The 18,810-nt window shown below is 34.6% G+C and overlaps 1 protein-coding gene across 1 annotated transcript in view; it reads left to right on the top strand.

Annotated features, from left to right (window-relative positions):
* LOC108552624 (mitochondrial inner membrane protease ATP23 homolog) overlaps positions 1 to 8,080 on the top strand; it is an 11,439-nt gene extending 3,359 nt beyond the window's left edge. The window contains exons 3-5 of the mRNA XM_017907265.1: positions 3,594 to 3,675; positions 3,738 to 3,962; positions 7,810 to 8,080. Of these exons, the coding sequence (XP_017762754.1) occupies positions 3,594 to 3,675; positions 3,738 to 3,962; positions 7,810 to 8,007 (505 nt within the window). The 3' untranslated portion in view covers positions 8,008 to 8,080. The remainder of the gene's footprint in view (positions 1 to 3,593; positions 3,676 to 3,737; positions 3,963 to 7,809) is intronic.
* The last annotated feature ends 10,730 nt before the right edge of the window (positions 8,081 to 18,810 follow it).

Below are 18,810 nucleotides of genomic sequence, written 5' to 3'. Positions count from 1 at the left end.
GGTTCAGCGTGAGTCATGTATATGCACCATTTAACTCTCAGCAGTCATCGCAGCTGGTCATGATCATGCGAGGGTTAAAATAAATCACTTATAACAATATATAATTTTTATTTTTATGAAGAATTAAATACATAATAAGCATAAAATCTATATTTTTTATTGAGATGTATGAAATGATCTCTTAAACTATTAAAGTAAAATTCTATTCAATTATATATATGAAATTTTCTTTTGAATAATGTATGTTTTTATTGTCATATAGTAGCCGAATTTCGAGTCACTGTTTACTTTTGAAAATGAAGACTGAAAGGTTATTTGTAATTAAGTCGATAGATGAAACAAAAGCATAAGTATAAAAAACTAATAATAAGAAAATAGTTTGAAGAGTAGAAATTAATAATACTAAAACTCTGAGATTTTGAGGTTATGCAATTTTTATAAATGATTTATATTCTTTTTCATTTTTGAATTTATTTGTGGAATATATTTACCGATTCTGCTGGACTCGAAATATGTTATAAAGGGTCTTATTCCGAATAACGTTTTGTTTTGAAGAATTTAGTGGTCGACCCTAATTTCCGAGATAGCAAAAAGGGACTACTATATATCTATCTATAAACTAATTATATTAAGCTGACACGGTCGACATGCTTGCAATGTAAGGAATCAAATCACACGAACCATTGATATCTGTATATCGACAGATTATTTATATTCTTTACTCTTCAAAACAATGCTGTAGGAATTATTATCGGTTAAAAAATTGGAAAAAGTGATTAATTAAATTAATGTGGGGTGTTTTTTCTGCTATAACCAAGCGAAGAACTGCTCTCTATCCGGAAGAGGTTTTATTTTTCAGGTTGGATAGTATAGGGAAGAGAACATTCTCTTTTCTCTGCCCAAGTTTTGAAATTTCAAACAAATGTTTTATTAACTTTCATACTATAGAAATTAGCAATGAGGTCACAGTTTTCACGCCGCTGTTTCGATGAATAAATAACAACGTTTAGTACAAGTAATCTATTTATTAACAGGTACTGAGGCTGGGTACAAACGTGCCGAACAATTATCTCATAGTTGCATACATACGAGCAGAGCTTAGTGGAATAGTAACCATGGAATTTTGTCAATATCTCGGGAATTAAGACCGATGACGTATAATTGGTAGAAGTAAATTGTCAAAATTGGCGAGGAACCAATCGACGAGTTCAAAATTTTATTGTTGCAACAAGAATATAAAATTTAATAACGTTTTCTATTGCGACTAAAAAAATATTTCACTTACTTGTTATTTTTAATTTTAATAACTTGTAATTATAAGTCATTTTCTTATTCAAAAAAAATTGCAAATTTAAAATATAAATAATAGACAAAGGGTCACACAGTTAATCAGTTTGCGGGAAACAAATGATAGTCAACGTAATTAAACTACATTGCAAAATATTCTATTTCCGCCAATTTCAAAGATATTTAAATGAAACTTCGAAAACGTATAGTGATTTTCTGAATTAAAGCAATATAGTTTTGACTTGGGTATATTTTTCCTCGGTGTACCTTGGTATTTTAGGAATTAGAAATTAGGAATTAGGGTATTTATTTTTATTGGGAATACTTTGGTTTAGGTATTCATTTACATAAAAATAGCAAAATTATATATATCGTTATTATCACGAAATTAATTATTTATTGATATTATTCTAAATGTTTTTTTATCAAAAAATCAGCATTTTTCCTTTATAATTAGTTTATAAATTTTTGATATAGTTTTTTCGATAATTGAAACGTAAAAAATTTCAATATGTCGTTGATTCATTTGTTAGTGCTTATAGCAGCCTTAAGACAGTAATCATAATAAATGTACTGTAAGAGTAACTATTGTATGATTTTATTGATACAATCTTCGTATTTCTATCTTGCTATACATATATTATTCCAAACATCTCAGTTCAGTGTCCTCATTTTATATATTAAAATAAGGGTATTTAATTGTTAGAAGCTCTCTATGTACAAGTGTACATGTTCCACTACACACGTTCATTATTTTAGCAGTGCAATTTCCTTATGCTCTGCATATTGTTATGGAATATCTTACGTCGCATTATTACAAAACTATTAACCCATTTGCATCATAAGCGCATTTTCTACAGAGCATTAATTTAATAATGAGATATAGTACAGTGTAGGCAATTGATACAGCTTTTAAACGATATATATATTTTATTAAAATTGAAGCATCTTAGTATAAATTACATAATAAAATTCTTAATACGTTGGGAAAAAAGTATTCATACTTTCTTGAATTACTAAACAAAATAACAAATTAATAAATGAATTAGTATTTCATTGAATATCCTTTACTGTCTATTATGGCGTGTAATCGTTTGGGCATTGACGCAACTAAATTATTTGTTATATTTTTATCAATTTTTGCCCATTCCTCTTGTAACGCATTTTTTAGCTCATTTTTGTTCAAAATTCTATTTTTAAACCTAGTCATGTCAAATTATGTACCTTCCCTAAGTAGTCAATTTTCGTCTAGAATATTTTTTATTGGTATTATTAATTTCGAAATTATTCGATTCGATCGATTTAAATGAGGTATCTTATATACCGTTACGTCTGGAAATTAAAAAATTTTCCGTTTGTATTGATTGGTGTGACAGTGCGTGTGTAGGTTCCCTTCGGTTAGTGAATAGCCGTTCCCCCCCCCCCCCCACCCGCCTGCTGTGGTGTGGAGCTTGTTGTAGCGGGGGTGCTCCTCGCGAATACGTACCTGCGTCCTACGTGAGTTTAACTCATATGCATCCAAATGCGGAATAATCCGCAAACCACGACTGTCTACTATCACCGAGCGCGGAATATTCCGCGAACCACGACTGTCGTCTATCACCGAGCGCGGAATATTCCTCGAGTTACGACTGTCGTCTATCACCGAGCGCGGAATATTCCGCGAGCTGACTTTTTCCATTACCAGTTGCTGAATATTCTTCATATGCCACAGATCACGTTTGATCCCTTTTGCGAGCATCTCATCTACGTTGGTTCATTATATTCTTAACAAGTTTTACTTTTATCGTAAAAATCCCTTTAACTGCCGATACGGACTAGTCGTCAGTTGAACGTCGCTGATGCCTGAACACCGCACCTTAAGCAGAGCCATGATGCAAATGGGTTAAAATACTCGCGATATTCCTCTCATCATCGTAACTATACCACATATTCTTCAGAAGATGACCCAAGGAAGAAATGCGGATCATATTTCGATATTATATTCCTATCTTCACTAATACGGCTATGAAAAATAATTAAAATTGTACTGTATTTTTCTTAGCCAGAATTTAAAAGTATGATAGAATTAACGTGTTTATGAAAGCTTCGAGAAGAAATTAGGAATATTTAACAGTATTTCAAAGGCGTATTTTAATCAACTTTCGATTTTTATCTCAATTTAGTTACAGTATAAATATCTGTTAGAATTTCTTTCGCTTACTGCGAGACACCCTTATGTAGCAGTGAAAAAATATTCTACGATAATATTCTGTTTAAGAATAAACAATTGTATTTTCATTGTCTTTTATTTTCAATAATTTCAGCGAGTTCGATATCGCCCGACATATTTCGTGTGATTTATGCGAGGAAACAGTTTCCGGCGGTTATGACGCAGAACTCAATCAGGTAAATGTTACTTATAAAATTCCACTATGTAATTAGTGTACAATATTTTTCGTATGCTTTAGGTTATAATTTGCTACAATATGTGTACCAACCAAAACTATGTGCTAAGTACTTTAACACACGAGTTGATTCATATGTTTGATTACTGTCGTAACAAACTGGATTATAATAATTTGGATCATTTAGCTTGTACGGAGATCAGAGCAGCTAACCAATGCCATTGCAGCTTCCTTGGAGCAATGTATCGAGGAACTGCCTCACCTTTCCATATAAAACAGGCACATCGGGTAAGATGAATTCATGATACATAAAATTATCCTTTCATATGAATTGTTTTCGACTCGACGCAAACGAAGTTGTTTCCTCCGGTTGGTTTCGCGTGGAGTGCTTTAGACTGTTTTAAGGTCTAGAGCTGGTAAGGGTTGTTTTATCGCGATGACTGTTCGGTGGTCTGATTGTAACTGACTTCGGCTTTTTGAGAGTTTTGGTTCCTCGCCTTGGCGTGTTTAGAATGCACGCTGATTGGCTATTTTAAGAAGTCCCAATTTTCCAATCAGCGGCATCCTCAGTGTCGTGACCACCCTTCCATGCACCCTTGACGCGCCTTCTCCTGCAAGGGTGGGACGACACTTGAGCGGGCGCGAGGTCATGGGTTTTCCCAAGGCCACGGCGTTCCTCTGGGCCCGAAGCTCAGGCTTGTAGGACCGTTAGATACGCTTCGGTGTGACTCTTCGGAATTACCGTGTTTTATAACACGTCTTTGGCTATTGAGTATGGATTAGACTAGGATTCTAAAAACCTCGTGTTTAAGCCCCCCAATATTCTAAGATTCCAACTCAAAAACAGCCGGTCTTTACGATCGCGTTATATTCCTCCATAAAGACGCGAATCCTTCAATTAGACATTTTAACTAACATCCTTCGAACCTCTACCTCCATCAGGAAAAATCCAGACCTCTATCTTATCCCCATTCCCATGCATACCCTCAAGAACAAGGGACCCGAATCGAAGAGACGATGGTTTACTCGTTTATAACCAGCGTCCCACGATTCGCGGACACCTCGACCTCCGAAACTGACCCCTCGAGTCAACCCCCATAAAAGAATTAGAAATTCCCAAACCTATAAACAAATTAACAATTTGTTTAAACTTCCACTTCCACCTACCAGTTCCGAACCTCCTGCACATCCCTCCAACGAACACGCCGCCAATAGGAGAAAAAACACACCCACCACTTAGACATCTCGACAGCCAATGACAGCAACAGACGAACATATAAAAATACACGACACCAAGACGACAGACAGTGCAAACATCAAAACGAAACAAACGACACCACGGTAGAACGCATATCGCTAATACGTATTGTAAATTGCTGTAGATATCTTGTAATTACATTATATTTATACCTTCAAAAATAGTTCACGTTCTTAGAACGACGTAAACCTTCGCCTGAATTCTTCATACAGTCGACAAGAAGATTCGGACGAAACGGATAATATTTTATTTCGTATGATTAAATTCCTTTTATATAAAACAAATTGAAAGAAAGCTTACATATTGTGGGAAAATTAATTAATAAAATTAATTAATAGTTATAGTTTGTGATGTTTTAAGGTAATTATTATTTACCTTTTAAATGGAACTATATATTTTAAGTTCCTGTATGCTGATTAATAGTAATAAATAATTACTGTTAAATAATTGACATTAATACAAATTTAACGATATAACGTGTATAATATTAGAAGAAATATTCTCTGAAACTTGCACGTTTTATTTTTTATTTACGTTTAGTTTTTATAGTGCAATGTTGTAATCGCTAGTTCATTGATCGTTAATACCATGATCTCGAGGTAAACTTGAAAACAAAGAAATCAGGTGACAATTAATGGTTGCAAAAACTAAGGAACTTACATTATCTTATTTTAAGTGCTCAAAGTGCTGATTGTTAAGCTTCGAAATACCGATTTGGCGGTATTATTATTCGCATTGGAAAATAACATATTGTCTCTCCAGACACTAACTTCAGGTAAAACAGGATGAAACATCAACGTTTAGCCACCATATACGCAAAGTGGCGTATGGGGTAACAATTCATCTTGTTTTCCCGAAAACTGTTTGCAACCCCTACTCATACACCTGGGAATCGGAAATACCATCATTCGTATTAACCACTTGCGGTGGAAAGACGTGTCACGCACGTCGAAATGCTTCTGTTACCGGAACACCAGCGACGTGTTACACACGTGGTCAGACGATTGTTGCAGAAAGAAAAATGACGTGCGTAGCACGTCAACTGTTAATTAAATTCTTTACCGAGGCGCAGTTTCTGCTTACACTTCATCGTGTAAAGTTATCAGTATTGACCCCAGACTGTAAAATGGAAAGTGATAGTGAAACCAGTGATATTTGCGCCCCGAAGTGATTTGCACTCGACTGTTCTGGCACCCGCAACCGTGAATTTCTTTGCACCGCAAGTGGTTAACCAATAGAAAAATACGTTGCCCTACCAAGGGTTTGTAGGGAGTCCTCCCCCGACGGTCGTCGTCTGGATTCTCATTGGCAGGGTTGCTGAAAGGGACGGTAGGAAAAAGGAAGGGATGCGTTTCGTCCTGGGCCTGCTACTAGTGAACTTGTCAGTAAGGCTTTCTTCTAGCAGGCCCTGACTTAGACTGGGAGACTATTGGAAGGACGGAGTGTTATATATGTTGCGTCTCGAACACTGCAACTCGGGGTTGTAAGGCCCGTGCGACAATGTTGCTGGGATGCGGCTTACCCTAAATTAATAGAGCTAGACCTGGTTAGAGTTGAACTACAGAGTTCTGACGTGTTACTGACTCTAGCGTTGAGTTGATGGTGGGTCTTGGCTGATAGTTTGGTCCTGGTGCTTGTCTTGTTTTCGTGAGATTTTTAGGAGAACTCTCTCATCACTGCTGTCTCGGTGGTTTTATAATTTTTGTCTATCTACTGATTAGTTGGTGTGAAATGTAAGAGGTGGGTGTGTGTCTTCTTATTGGTTGTGAATAATATTGGGGGTGTGTGTTAGCGTCGACGTCTTTCGGTGGTGATGGGTGTTTAACACGTTGACTGTCACGCGCATTTTACGTGGATTGCCCATGGCGCCAACATGAATATTTTATTATGCGATGCATATTTTTATTTACAGCAGATAAGGTGAGTTGTATAATCGCGTTTAATGTATTTTTCGTGGTGGGGGTCACCGGTGACCCCCGAGGCGCTGTAGACCATTTTTGCCATTATCAATTGTTTAAAAAGCAACTCGAAAAAATATTTCAATTCCCGATTTTAGGATGAAGTTAGCGATGTATTTAGTGAAATGTTCCGATGACGAAGATTGCATTTCGTGGAGCAATTACGTACAGAAAAAACGTCGTCACGAATTTAAAAAGAAACCTGGAAGTGTGCGAAATGTAAGGCGATTTTGCAAAGTGTGCTATGAAAATAATTCAAATCAGCTAGGAAGAATGAGAGCAAAGAATTGCACTAAAAAAGTGGCGACATATTGTGCCGACTGTTTTGGTTCACCTTTTCTTTGTATAGATAAAATTATTTTTGCATGTTCTGTATGGCATTAATTTCTTCGAACCATTATAGTAACAATGGTACTATTTTAAAAATTTATCAATATCGATATTTACTCTAATTATGTATTTTTACTAATGGTCGCGTCGCCGGTCACCGGTGAGTCCCATGGCATTCAACGTGTTAAACAATTTGGGTCCTTATGCCTATCGTCTTATGGCTGATATATTAGTCCTTGCTAAGGTTTACTCAAGTGGTGACTAGGTGAAAACGAGTGTATACAAATCAAGGGGTGCTAGCAATGAGGATTTAAACAGTCCTTCACCTAATCTGGGACGTTCGGTCTTGGGGTCGTAACAGTATCAAGACAATTCTCGCAGAATGCATTTAAAAGCAAATCCACTCTCGATCGACCACTACACACTCTCTCTCAACATTAAGGCGCTGTTTATCATGTACAGTTGTTTATCATGAAAGTTTTTCGTTAAATATTTTATTTTGATTATCTTCTTTTTTATTGATAAATATAATGTATAATAAGATCTTTAAAGTTCATATAATTCACTGACACATATATATTTTATTTAGGATTGTGTTACAGACAAGGCTATCAGATCAGTACTTGCTGTAAAAGAGGTGTCGAAGGACGATGCAACAGCTGCTGTAATGCGAGTTTTCGATAGATGTTACAATGATTTAGAACCAATTGGAAGACGAATTCGACGAAAGTCGAACGATATGCGAAAAGCATATTTTGAAGGATCATATTATGGATATTCAGATTAACATATATACGTTTTACAAAAATGTGATTCTACGTTTAATTTGTCCTGTTTCGATACTTCGAAATAAATAAAAATAAGATGACATACTATTTAATTTTGACATTCGATTATAACAAAATTGAAATTACCTCTATCTTTATTGTCTTGTTTATCATATATTGTATCCTAGAATGATATCGCGTACTTAATATTGTGGTATCGTAGGATGAGCGGGTTATCTAGAGTGCGTGCGAAAGGATGAATGATCGTGCGCTAGGATCGTGTGGACGGGATGTTTATGAATGTATCGGATGAAAGTGAAGAGTGGCTTTAGGAATGCGTTCGAGTGTTTGGGCTGAGTGACCCGCTGAGGGTAAGATTGCGAGGAGTGCGTGGGAAAGTATGATTGGAAAGAGAGAATAGGTATGAAAGAGGATAAAATGGATGGTTTTAAATAGGGATGCAAGGGCGTGAGTGGAGAGAGAGAGAGAGAGTGTGGAGTCGGTCGTGGTACGTGTAGTATAGGAGAGTTCAGAGAGAGAGTGTGAAAAAAGGTGTATTAGTGTTGCGAAGTATAAACGTGTTGTTAGGTAATTGTGTCGTTGTAGTTATAAGAGTTTAGTTAATAAATAGATTATATTCGTAGTCTTTATCGTCACCGCGCATTCTGTGTTATATTTTAGGATTAATAAATAATAGTTTTAGTATTATTCGTGTTGCCCCACCCTATCTCTACAATATTATAATGTCGTAGGCGATTGAAAATAAAATGTACATATTTCACGCGATATTTAAGATAATGGAACAATAATTACTCCATATTTATTCGATCCTGAAGAAGCTAATTAAAATTTGCAAGTTATGAAACATATGATAAGAAAGTTTTTCCTCGTTTTCATTTCGTTGTAAGGTTTTTATATCTATTAAAATTCTTATATATATAATTTTGTAGGAATGGTAAACGAGGGACGCTCGTTTATTAAGGTAGACTGTCCTTGTCTGGAACATAGGTCTATAGGGCCCGATAGTATCTGGCTGTCAGATGGCCGCAGGAGGTCGGAGCCAGATCACGTGGGGTGGCCTCGTGTAACCTCGGCTAGCCTCGGTATAAACCGAGGGTGACGCGGCTGCGGTCGCCTCTCGGGAAGGGTCCTCGCGAGGATGCTTAGGCCCCTTCGGAGGTGCTAACTCGGAGGGAGGAGTTTCCTCCACCCTTGACCTTGGGGCAGAGGGAGTTTCTCCTCCTTCGGGGAAGCGTTTGTCTTCTAGACGGGCTTTAACCGTTTGAGTCCCAAGCAGCGCGATCGCGCTGTTCAGATTTCATGTCGAGAAAACCCAGCACATTTCGAACATTCTCGACAGCTGACGGTGCGTCACCGACTGTCCAAGTTGAAGCGCTATCGCGCCACTTGGCCATTCATCACCATAATGTAAACGAAGCGCTATTGCGCCGCTTGGGATTTCTTGACATAAAATAGAAGAAGCGTTATCGCGCTGTTTGGGTTTTATCGTACCCGCTTAGGCAGTGCAGTGGCACTGCTTGGGATTCCTCGACAGTGTTTTTTCAAAAACCCTCTGGGACTCAAACGGTTAAAAGAGCCCGTTCTGGAAGACACAGACAGTTATAGAGTCAGTTACAGAGTCAGTTACAGAGTTAGTCATAGAGTCAGTTACTAAGTTGGTTATTGAGTGATTGGTCTGAGTAGTTGTCAGGTCAGTGTGTGAAGAGATAGAGTTAATTTGTAGGAGAAACAAGCCAATAAAGCAAAAATTCCTATAAATTTTAAGGTACATTATGCGCATTTGTTTATTTTGAATTGGTACATATTTTTCCGACGTTTCCGCGTGTTAAAAGAACGCAACACTTTGTTAATCACTAACATAACAAATTATCTATACTACATATAAAAAATTTCATTGTATGGAAATCAATTTTATACGAATATATTTGATCATTGATTATATTAACAGAATACAACTTATATTTCACATATGAGCGGTTGTATTTGAAAGTGGTATAAATCCATTTATTCGTATAGTACATTAAGATGCTTAAGGGATTGAATCGACTAAAAAATATTGGTAAACGTTAATATATTCGGGTAATGTTTTTAAAACTATAAACTTGTTAAATTTTAGTATTTAATAATAATTGATAAAATTGTTAAAGAACACAAACGATTTTTTTAGTTAGAAATGAACTTATACTAATAATATCAAACAATAAATTATGAAAAATATGCAAAATAGCAATTTCAAAGCTATATTTTAATTGAGATTGTCTTTTCTGAAATGTATTTTTTTAACACAGAAGATAATAATTAAAATGAAGACATATAGGTAAACGAATAATCGACTTCATTAACCCTTTGCACTCGACAATTTTTTCATTACAGAAGAGTAAAAATTCAAAGATTTTCTGCCATAAAGCCGACTATATTTTTGAGAACAGTAAATAGAAGATGATATAATAATTAATACGTAGAATTATTTAATTCCAATACCTCGCACACTATTATTACATTATCTTAAATTTATTATATTAATTAATATCAGTTTCCAAAATTTTGTTAAAGGTTGACTGAAGATCGCTTCTCGAATTTAAAAGGTTAAGAAATATTTTCACTTGTACTATATAAGAATTTATAAATAAACTATAATATATGATAAACTATATAAAGTATGAAAATTATTTTGTTAAGATAACTAACAATACCAATATTTATTCTATTCTATTTTACTTTTTTATTATTAATTATTCTATTTTTTATTATTTCATTCAATTATTATTCCACTTTTTATTATTTATTTTATTCCATAAACAAAATTATTTATTTCAATCTTATTTCCTCTTTACATTTAACATACTGAAGTATGTATGGTAAATAAGAGGTATATAAGGTAGTAAGATCTGTGGATAGAAATGTTTTCTAAAAAACCGTCCATGTGTATAACGTATAATTGTAAATTGATATAAAAATTATACAAATGAATTAATCCTGTTTCTATCTTTCTTATTTCACATTAATCTAATTTTGCCAATGATAGAGCGCGTGTTGAAATTAATATATTCTTCACCCTTCTCTGAAACAACATGGTTACTCGACACAAATAAACGAGTAAGATGACACGCGAGATCTCTTATCAGGCTTTAATAAGTATTGTACCGAAGTTAATAATGAATATTACAGTTTAACATATATCGATTACCTTTGATCACATTATGCAGTGAAAAGACGCGAGTAAGTTTATAGAGAGCTTGCAAGTTGATCTATCCATTTTGCAATTTACAGTACGATAATTTGGGAGAGGTAACAGAAAGGAAAAAGTATATACGTTAAATGTAAGTTAATAATACAGTAAGTAAGATAGAAATGAAAATTTTTATTCATATATATATATGTAGGATTGGAATAAGTACGGCCCTGAAAGAATGTCAAGAGTGTCTAGGCTTAGAATGAAAGTGACCGTGTGCAAGTGGATTGACTGCAAAGAATATTTGTGTTAGAGTCGAGTGAAAGTTTAGGGGTGCGTCCAGAGTGCAATAAACGACATCCAAATTGTTCGCGGAGTTTATTAAAACTGTACTGTGTAAAACGATTGGTACACAATGTTACATCGCAAACATCGCATTTTGCATTCTTTTATGAAAAAGGAAAGTAACAAATATTATTTTATAAATAGAATATTCCGCGCTCGGTGATAGTAGAGTCGCGGGCTCGCGGAATATTCCGCGCTCGGTGATAGTAGATAGTCCCGGCTCGCGGAATATTCCGCGCTTGGTGATAGTAGACAGTCGCTAAATAAGGGTGCAACGGCGCGGGCGAGTCAGTCTCTACGAGTATTTTTGCAGTCTTGAAGAGTGTGCTAGTATGTCAGTAAGAAGTCCAAGTCGAGTGTGCCCGTAGCGAATCTCTCTTGTTTCATAGCCGCCAGTCTATGTATAAGCTTATTTTATTCTATTAAGAAGCAAACAACACTATTTTAGCCAATCCACCCAAACCACATATATATATTTCCTAATGTATAAAAAGTAATGAATATGAGAAGTAAGCAAATACATATATATCAGTTCTTAACATGGTTTTAATATTAAATAACGAATCTTTTGATCTAAAATTTCTTATTCACGAATGAATAACTTATAAAATATATACTCTTTCGAATTTACATTTAAATATAAAATTTAAATAGTCTGTTAATCCAAAACCTGTATCAGTATTTCGCTTTCCCGATTTATTACTTTTTTCTCCAAATTTCGTCTTTCCAAATGTTGATTCGGATCATAATCGTTTTTTAATCGTTATTATTATTATACATGAACTTATTTGACCAAATTATAATCTTGGTTACGTGTCAACTCGCTCGTTCTTCCATCGGAGAAGCTAAGAAAGTGGAATAAAATATTTATATTTTATAAATACTAACATTTTATTATATTTATTATAATTAATTATAACATTATATTATAATTAACCTTCTTATGTATCGATCGATTTGCGATTAATCACAATTAGATTTATCTAATTGATGAAATTTTCACATTCATACTTTGAAAATACTAAAATACCTTTAAATTATTACAACTATTACAATTATTCCGGAAATAGTCTTTTTCGAAATAACAAATATTCCACGAGTTATTTCAAATGAGAACTAAATAAATATATTTGCAATTAAATGATTCATTTGCCAATTCGTGACATTAACAAACATAAAAATTTGTCCAGACGTAATTGTAATTATTTTAAGTAATATCAAAAATGCCTTGATGTATAATATGATTTAAACGTATCTATTTAATAGTAATTTAAATTCTGATATAATATTTCAAAGTCACGTCTGTCGGATAACACGATTACAAAACGTTTTCTAATCTGAACCAATATTTGGATTACACGTATTTAATACATTTTTACATATTGTAATAACATGCATTTAGATTAAGTACGTAAAGCAAAGAAAATGAAATTAACCATTTGGAAACCAAAGAATCAATATGAATCGATGTTACCTCTCCTTCGGATGAACGAGATACTTGGTCTACGAGCTTTTGAATTAGCTGGACGTCTACGGTATGCCTGCAGTATAGTATACATTTCTATACTTACTATCTTATATTTTATAATGTTGGAAGTGTCAATACCAAAAGAAAATGAAAAATGGCCAATACATGAAGAGATCAGTTATAAATTTGTTTTATACTCTAACGTTATAGTCACTATGATGTTTGTTATTCTTGGACTTGTTTATACAGAGGTACGTATTTTTAAAACTATAACATAGCGAGTAACCATGAAATAATTTATCTAAATAATAGTATTCGAAAAAATTTGTCTTTTTAATCGATACAAACATTTTTCCATTTTAATTTAGTTTTTGAGGTATCTCGTCGTCTAAATCGTATTCAGAAAAATGTTCTAAATGGTTCGAAAGGGTATTCTAGTGTTGAAAAAATTAATCTTCGACGAACTTAATTTTCGTGCTTTCGTACTTTTATAAAGAATATAGTTTCAGAGATATGTGTGCAACAACTTTGTCAGAATTGTTGAAACCGCAGATCGTGTCTGTTATATTAAACTAAAATAAAATTTTTCTATTCTATTAACCAGTTAGCTGTGGCGCTTTTGAGAGCGCGCACCTATATGTGTCGCGAAAATCGAGCGACGACGAGTATACTCGTCAATCACAGAGTAAGTGTCGCTGTTAAAATATTGGATCAAAAAGATGAGTTTATTTTATAAAATTGACAATTTTATTACTAATATTTACTTATTTGGTTAACATCTATTCTCTTATTGGTTAGTTTTTATGGATATCTATGAATTTTAGCAACCGTCAAAAAATGGCTAGGTAACTTCGGGCCAGCAGCCATCGATGGGCTCAGCGCCTGGTCAGCGTCACGCATTTGTCCCGTGGCGGACCAACCCTGAAGGAACCTTATCATAAATCAGCTTTCCGACTTTCGCTTTTGCCCCTTTTACGCTTACATCTAAAAAACGTTATCATCGCGCATAAATAAATTCGTTACGCGAACTGATAAGCTGTTTCAGCCGGTGCATACGGGGACGCGTGAGTTCATCTCAAATTATTCATATTTTTTATTTGTTTGTTTTATTCCGACCTGGCCTCAAAATATTCTAAACATCTTGAAATTTGAGAATATGTTTTATTTTCCACAAAAATTACAATTTAAATAGCCAATGGTCACTACTTTTTACGCATGACGAGTATACTCGTCATGACACAAAATCCTACCACTTCTCCGTGACGAATATACTCGTCAATCACAGCTGGCTGGTTAAATAACGATTTTAGTGCAACTAATCATTATAAATAATTAAAATTTTGTTTAAGTAATGATATTCCTTATAAATTTTGGGTGTAAATAATAATTAGTACAAACGAGCAAAATTATTTTTGATTACAAATTATAAACGACAGAAAATGTTTTTAGTTAATAATAACCATTCTTGTGTTCAGAATTTTATTTTGGTTATCGTCGATGTGTTGCAATGAAGATATCAAAATACAGTATCACATATTTTATTATATTTTCATTATACTTGTTATTGTATAGCATGTTCTATATTTATTATTCATAATAAATTACTCATAAAGCTAATGAAAATTGTAAATGGCCAATAGTAACGAGATAAAGTGTTGCTTGTCGATATTAGTTGTAACGACAATCAAAATAAAATCCTGAACACGATAATAATTATTCGTATTCAAAAATAATTTCCGTTCTTTCTCAGGATTATTGTTATACAAAAATAGTTTCCATCAGTTATAATAATTATTTCTAATCAAAAAGAATTGTAATCATTTTTAATAGTGATTCATAACCAGAATGAGTAAAAATGGAAATGATTTGATTATATTTTTTGAAAAATTTGTTCGTTGTGGGTGTCGCATCTGAATAAAAATCAACATTTCATTAATAACTTTCTTTTTTTGATTTTTAAAATAACTGTTATTTTTATTTTCTATTTAAAAGTAACGAGATTGCTATAACGCATAGCAATATTGTTACTGCAGATAAATCTGTATTGTTTCTTAGGACTAATTTATAACGAGTTCCCTTGGATAAATTTATTAAATTGATGTTTGGAAACAAAACCGAAAAATAGTAATAAAAATAATAAAAATAATAAAATAATAAAATGATAAAAATAAGAAACCGAAAAAAGGTATATAGTTGAATTTATCGATTCCGATCTTTGTTCCCAAAAACGCTCAAACGCTCTATAAGGTAAATCAAGGTGTGCACAAATACAGATGTTGTATGACTGCTTATATTGAAAATATTAGAAAAAAATGAAAGCTGTATTTATTTCACCAAAGAAAAGATCTGTGTTTGACAAATTAGTCTTAGTATATGAATTATTATTATTGGGATATAACATACTTTTTTCTAAATCTACATTTGTTTTTCAAAACAGCGTCCATGATGTCTTAGAATTTATTCACTAATTATTTCAAAATCTGGTGTATATATATTTTGTATACTTCTGCCAGGCTCAAAAATTCTGTAAAGGCAAAAGAGGAGAAAAAGAACAAGAAGGAATCGATAATCTTCAAAAAGTTGACATTTCCATAATTATCGATATTTCTTCTGCCTCAATACTTACTATAGTTACAGATATATTAATTAGAAATCTATTTAGTATTTTACAATATATTTAATTTTGCCTCTCTTTCAACTAAAAAATCCTAAATATTATTAAAACGCGAAAAATATTTATTGTAAAAAGCGTCATAGTTTCTTTGCTTGAAAAATTCCTTGAAATATTAAGAAGAAACGAATTTCACACTAGAAAATCCTTGAAATAAAAATTATAGCCTTTAGCAAGATTATTATCTAATATGCTATATTAGTTTATTATATCGAACTTTTCTTGTTATTACGAAAATATTTTTCAGTTGTATTATGAACAACTTATTCTTTTAAACTGGAATTTTCATTTTTTAGCCAATATTTAACACGTTAATCGCCCAGTCCGATTTGTTAGCCTTTCCGTTCAGGCCCTAACTCCGCCGCCAAGTGGAGCACCGACGGCGGGCAGTGTTCATAAAACTCGAAAATACTGTACCAATTGTTATAACAGGAATTCCCAAACGTTAGATCCAAAGATGGCGAAAAATTTAACACCAAAATTTAGCACCTTTTGGTCCTAGTCTGGGCCCGTCCCTGAGGACCGGCCGGGCCTAAACGGACAAGTTTAGCGCCGGTCCCTGAGGACGGCGTGCCACTTAACTACTTGCGCTACCAATAAACTCACGGTTGCGGTGCCGTGCGCTACAGTATAACACGCCGTAAGGTGTCGCATTGGCGCCGCGAGATACCGTATCGATTTTGAAATATTTCCAAGATATCGATCACATTATGCAACGCTGTGCATTCTGAAACTGTAGCTCGAGAAATGAACGATCTGGTTGTTAGTCGACGTGTAGCCCACGTCATTTTTATTTCTGCGATAAATGCCTATCGACGTGGTGTACACGTCGCTGGCGATTTTGGAACAAAAGCATCTCGACGTGCGTGGCACGTCTTTCTAGCGCAAGTGGTTAACGTGTTAATTACCTAAAGTTACGTTCATTTGTCCTTATCGACTGTTCGACTTGACTTGTTTTACCTGACACGTATCTGTATATGTATCGAATGGATATTGTAGACTAAATTTATGGAATACTAATGTTCGAACGAAATATTTTATTTCTTTCTTTTTCTCTCTCTTTATATAACGACAAATTCATCTTCGTACATAATTTATTTTTCCACTTTGTTGATTATTAATTAAAATTGCTATGCACGCAGATATGATTTTATTATTAGTATTTCTAGTGCTGTTTTTCTATAATCTTCGATGCTGGTCGAAGAAAAAATAATTCCGAATAATACAGGCACGTTTTAATTTACGAAGTAAAATAAACTTCGTGTTACGACACTGAACTTTCCATTTCCGGGACCGATAGTCGACTTTTCGTTTGGACAGCGTTGGTCACTGGGACCGATAGTATCAAAGTTACCACTTTATTAACCGATAGCCTATTAACACGTTGAGTGCTACGTCAGTCCCTGAGGACTGACAGTGAACTTTCCGTTCAGGCAGCGTCAGTCTCTAGGGAATGACAGTAGACTCTTCGTTTGGACGGCGTGGATTCTAGGGACTGACAGTGAACTTTTCGTTTGGTCGACATCGGTGCGTAAGACTGGCATTGTCAAGGGTTAAATTATCAATGACAATTAATATATTGTAAAAATTTAATTCCCTCTGCTAAAGTAAACCTTTACACTTCCGTGGCTTTTCCTGACTGATCGTCTCTTGGTGATCGCCTTTTTGCCTTTCTGGCATTCCCCACCTCGTTATCTTCTGTTTATAATTTGTATATTTGTGCATTGGCTGTACCATTCTCACAGTCCAAACGACAAAGTGAAACGAAGTAATCTTCTGCTCATACTCTTCAGTATACATGAGTGTTCGGCATCAAGTGCGCACTCGCTGCCGCCTGAGCGGAAAGTATAGCAAAATCGGCAACGCACTCACGTGTTAATCGGCTTTTTGTCATCAACGCTTACCGACCGATAGCCTATTAATCGGTTGCCATTATCATTACAACAGTCATTATCATTATATGAACAGTAATTTGTTATTTACTATCGAGGTACGTTGCTCAGTTGCGTCAATTGCGTTACTTTGTAAGCTCCCACATTTTTATATGGGAGAAGTTTTATATGGGGAGCGCCAGTGAGAATCTGTGGTTGAGCGTCAAATGTTAAAAAATAAGTGTATTAACTTCAATGAAATTTATCGAAACATTCTAAACAAAAATATGGTTTGTTTTTGCATGTATTACAAAATGTGACGACTATTTTTAGTCAAATTTCTGGCTCTCTTGCATCCGTATAGCGTTGAATTTTTGTTCTAACATCCCGATCTTCGGATTTTGTGAACGTCTCCTCTTTTTTGTACATATGTAATTGTTTATTTCGGCCCCTTAGCCCAGAAATAGACTTGGCTTAGAATTTGAATCACACACATTCCTTCATCCTGCCTACCATTCGCACTCCTGCTACCTATTTTCTCTCTCTTTTTATTCCCTCTGTCTTTCTACCTCTCCTTACTATTTAACCACCTTCTCATTACATCTGCCATCCAACACTTGCGCTAACAATAAGCCGTAACCTGTTCTCTCTATTCCCTCGCACTCGTCTAATAAGTGCTTTAGTGTTCCATAGTCCCTCTCGCATAGCTTGCATATTCTATCCTCTTCCCTTAACCAGTATCTGTTATATTCTTCCAAATTCCCGCATCTCGCTTTGGCTATCGTACTTTGGCTTCCTTTACTCCCCTTCTTAATTAAGTACCCCGGTCTTAGAGCGTACCTTATTTGTTTGAACCTACTATTGTATCTAGATGCCTTACACTTCTCATATTGCACTTATGCTTGTATCTCCCTATCTCTCTCTGCCATCTTCTCTCGAATCCCTGCTTCATTTACCTTGCTCTCTGCATACAGGTTCTCTAAGCCTTCCTGGCTATAGCCATTTCTTCTCCAGTACTCTAGCCTACTTACACAACTTTTTGTCTCTGTCTTATTTGCTATCTTTTCATTCCAACATTCTTTAACACGTTCTCGCCGACATATACCACCAGTGGTACATAGAGGACTGTCCCATGGGACGGCTTGTACCACTGGTGGTACATACACAATTGTCCCATCCGGCGGCATGTACCACAAGTGGTACAAAGGAAGCAATCGATTTTATGTGTCCTTTTTGTTAATAAAAAGAAAAGAAGTTTGCAAATGGACTGAATCA

Source organism: Eufriesea mexicana, unplaced genomic scaffold, assembly GCF_001483705.2.
Source record: "Eufriesea mexicana isolate 0111107269 unplaced genomic scaffold, ASM148370v2 scaffold7532, whole genome shotgun sequence".
In the NCBI taxonomy this organism is placed as follows: domain Eukaryota; kingdom Metazoa; phylum Arthropoda; class Insecta; order Hymenoptera; family Apidae; genus Eufriesea; species Eufriesea mexicana.
Note: the sequence above shows the minus strand (reverse complement) of the source record. Positions and strands in the feature narration are given on the sequence as shown.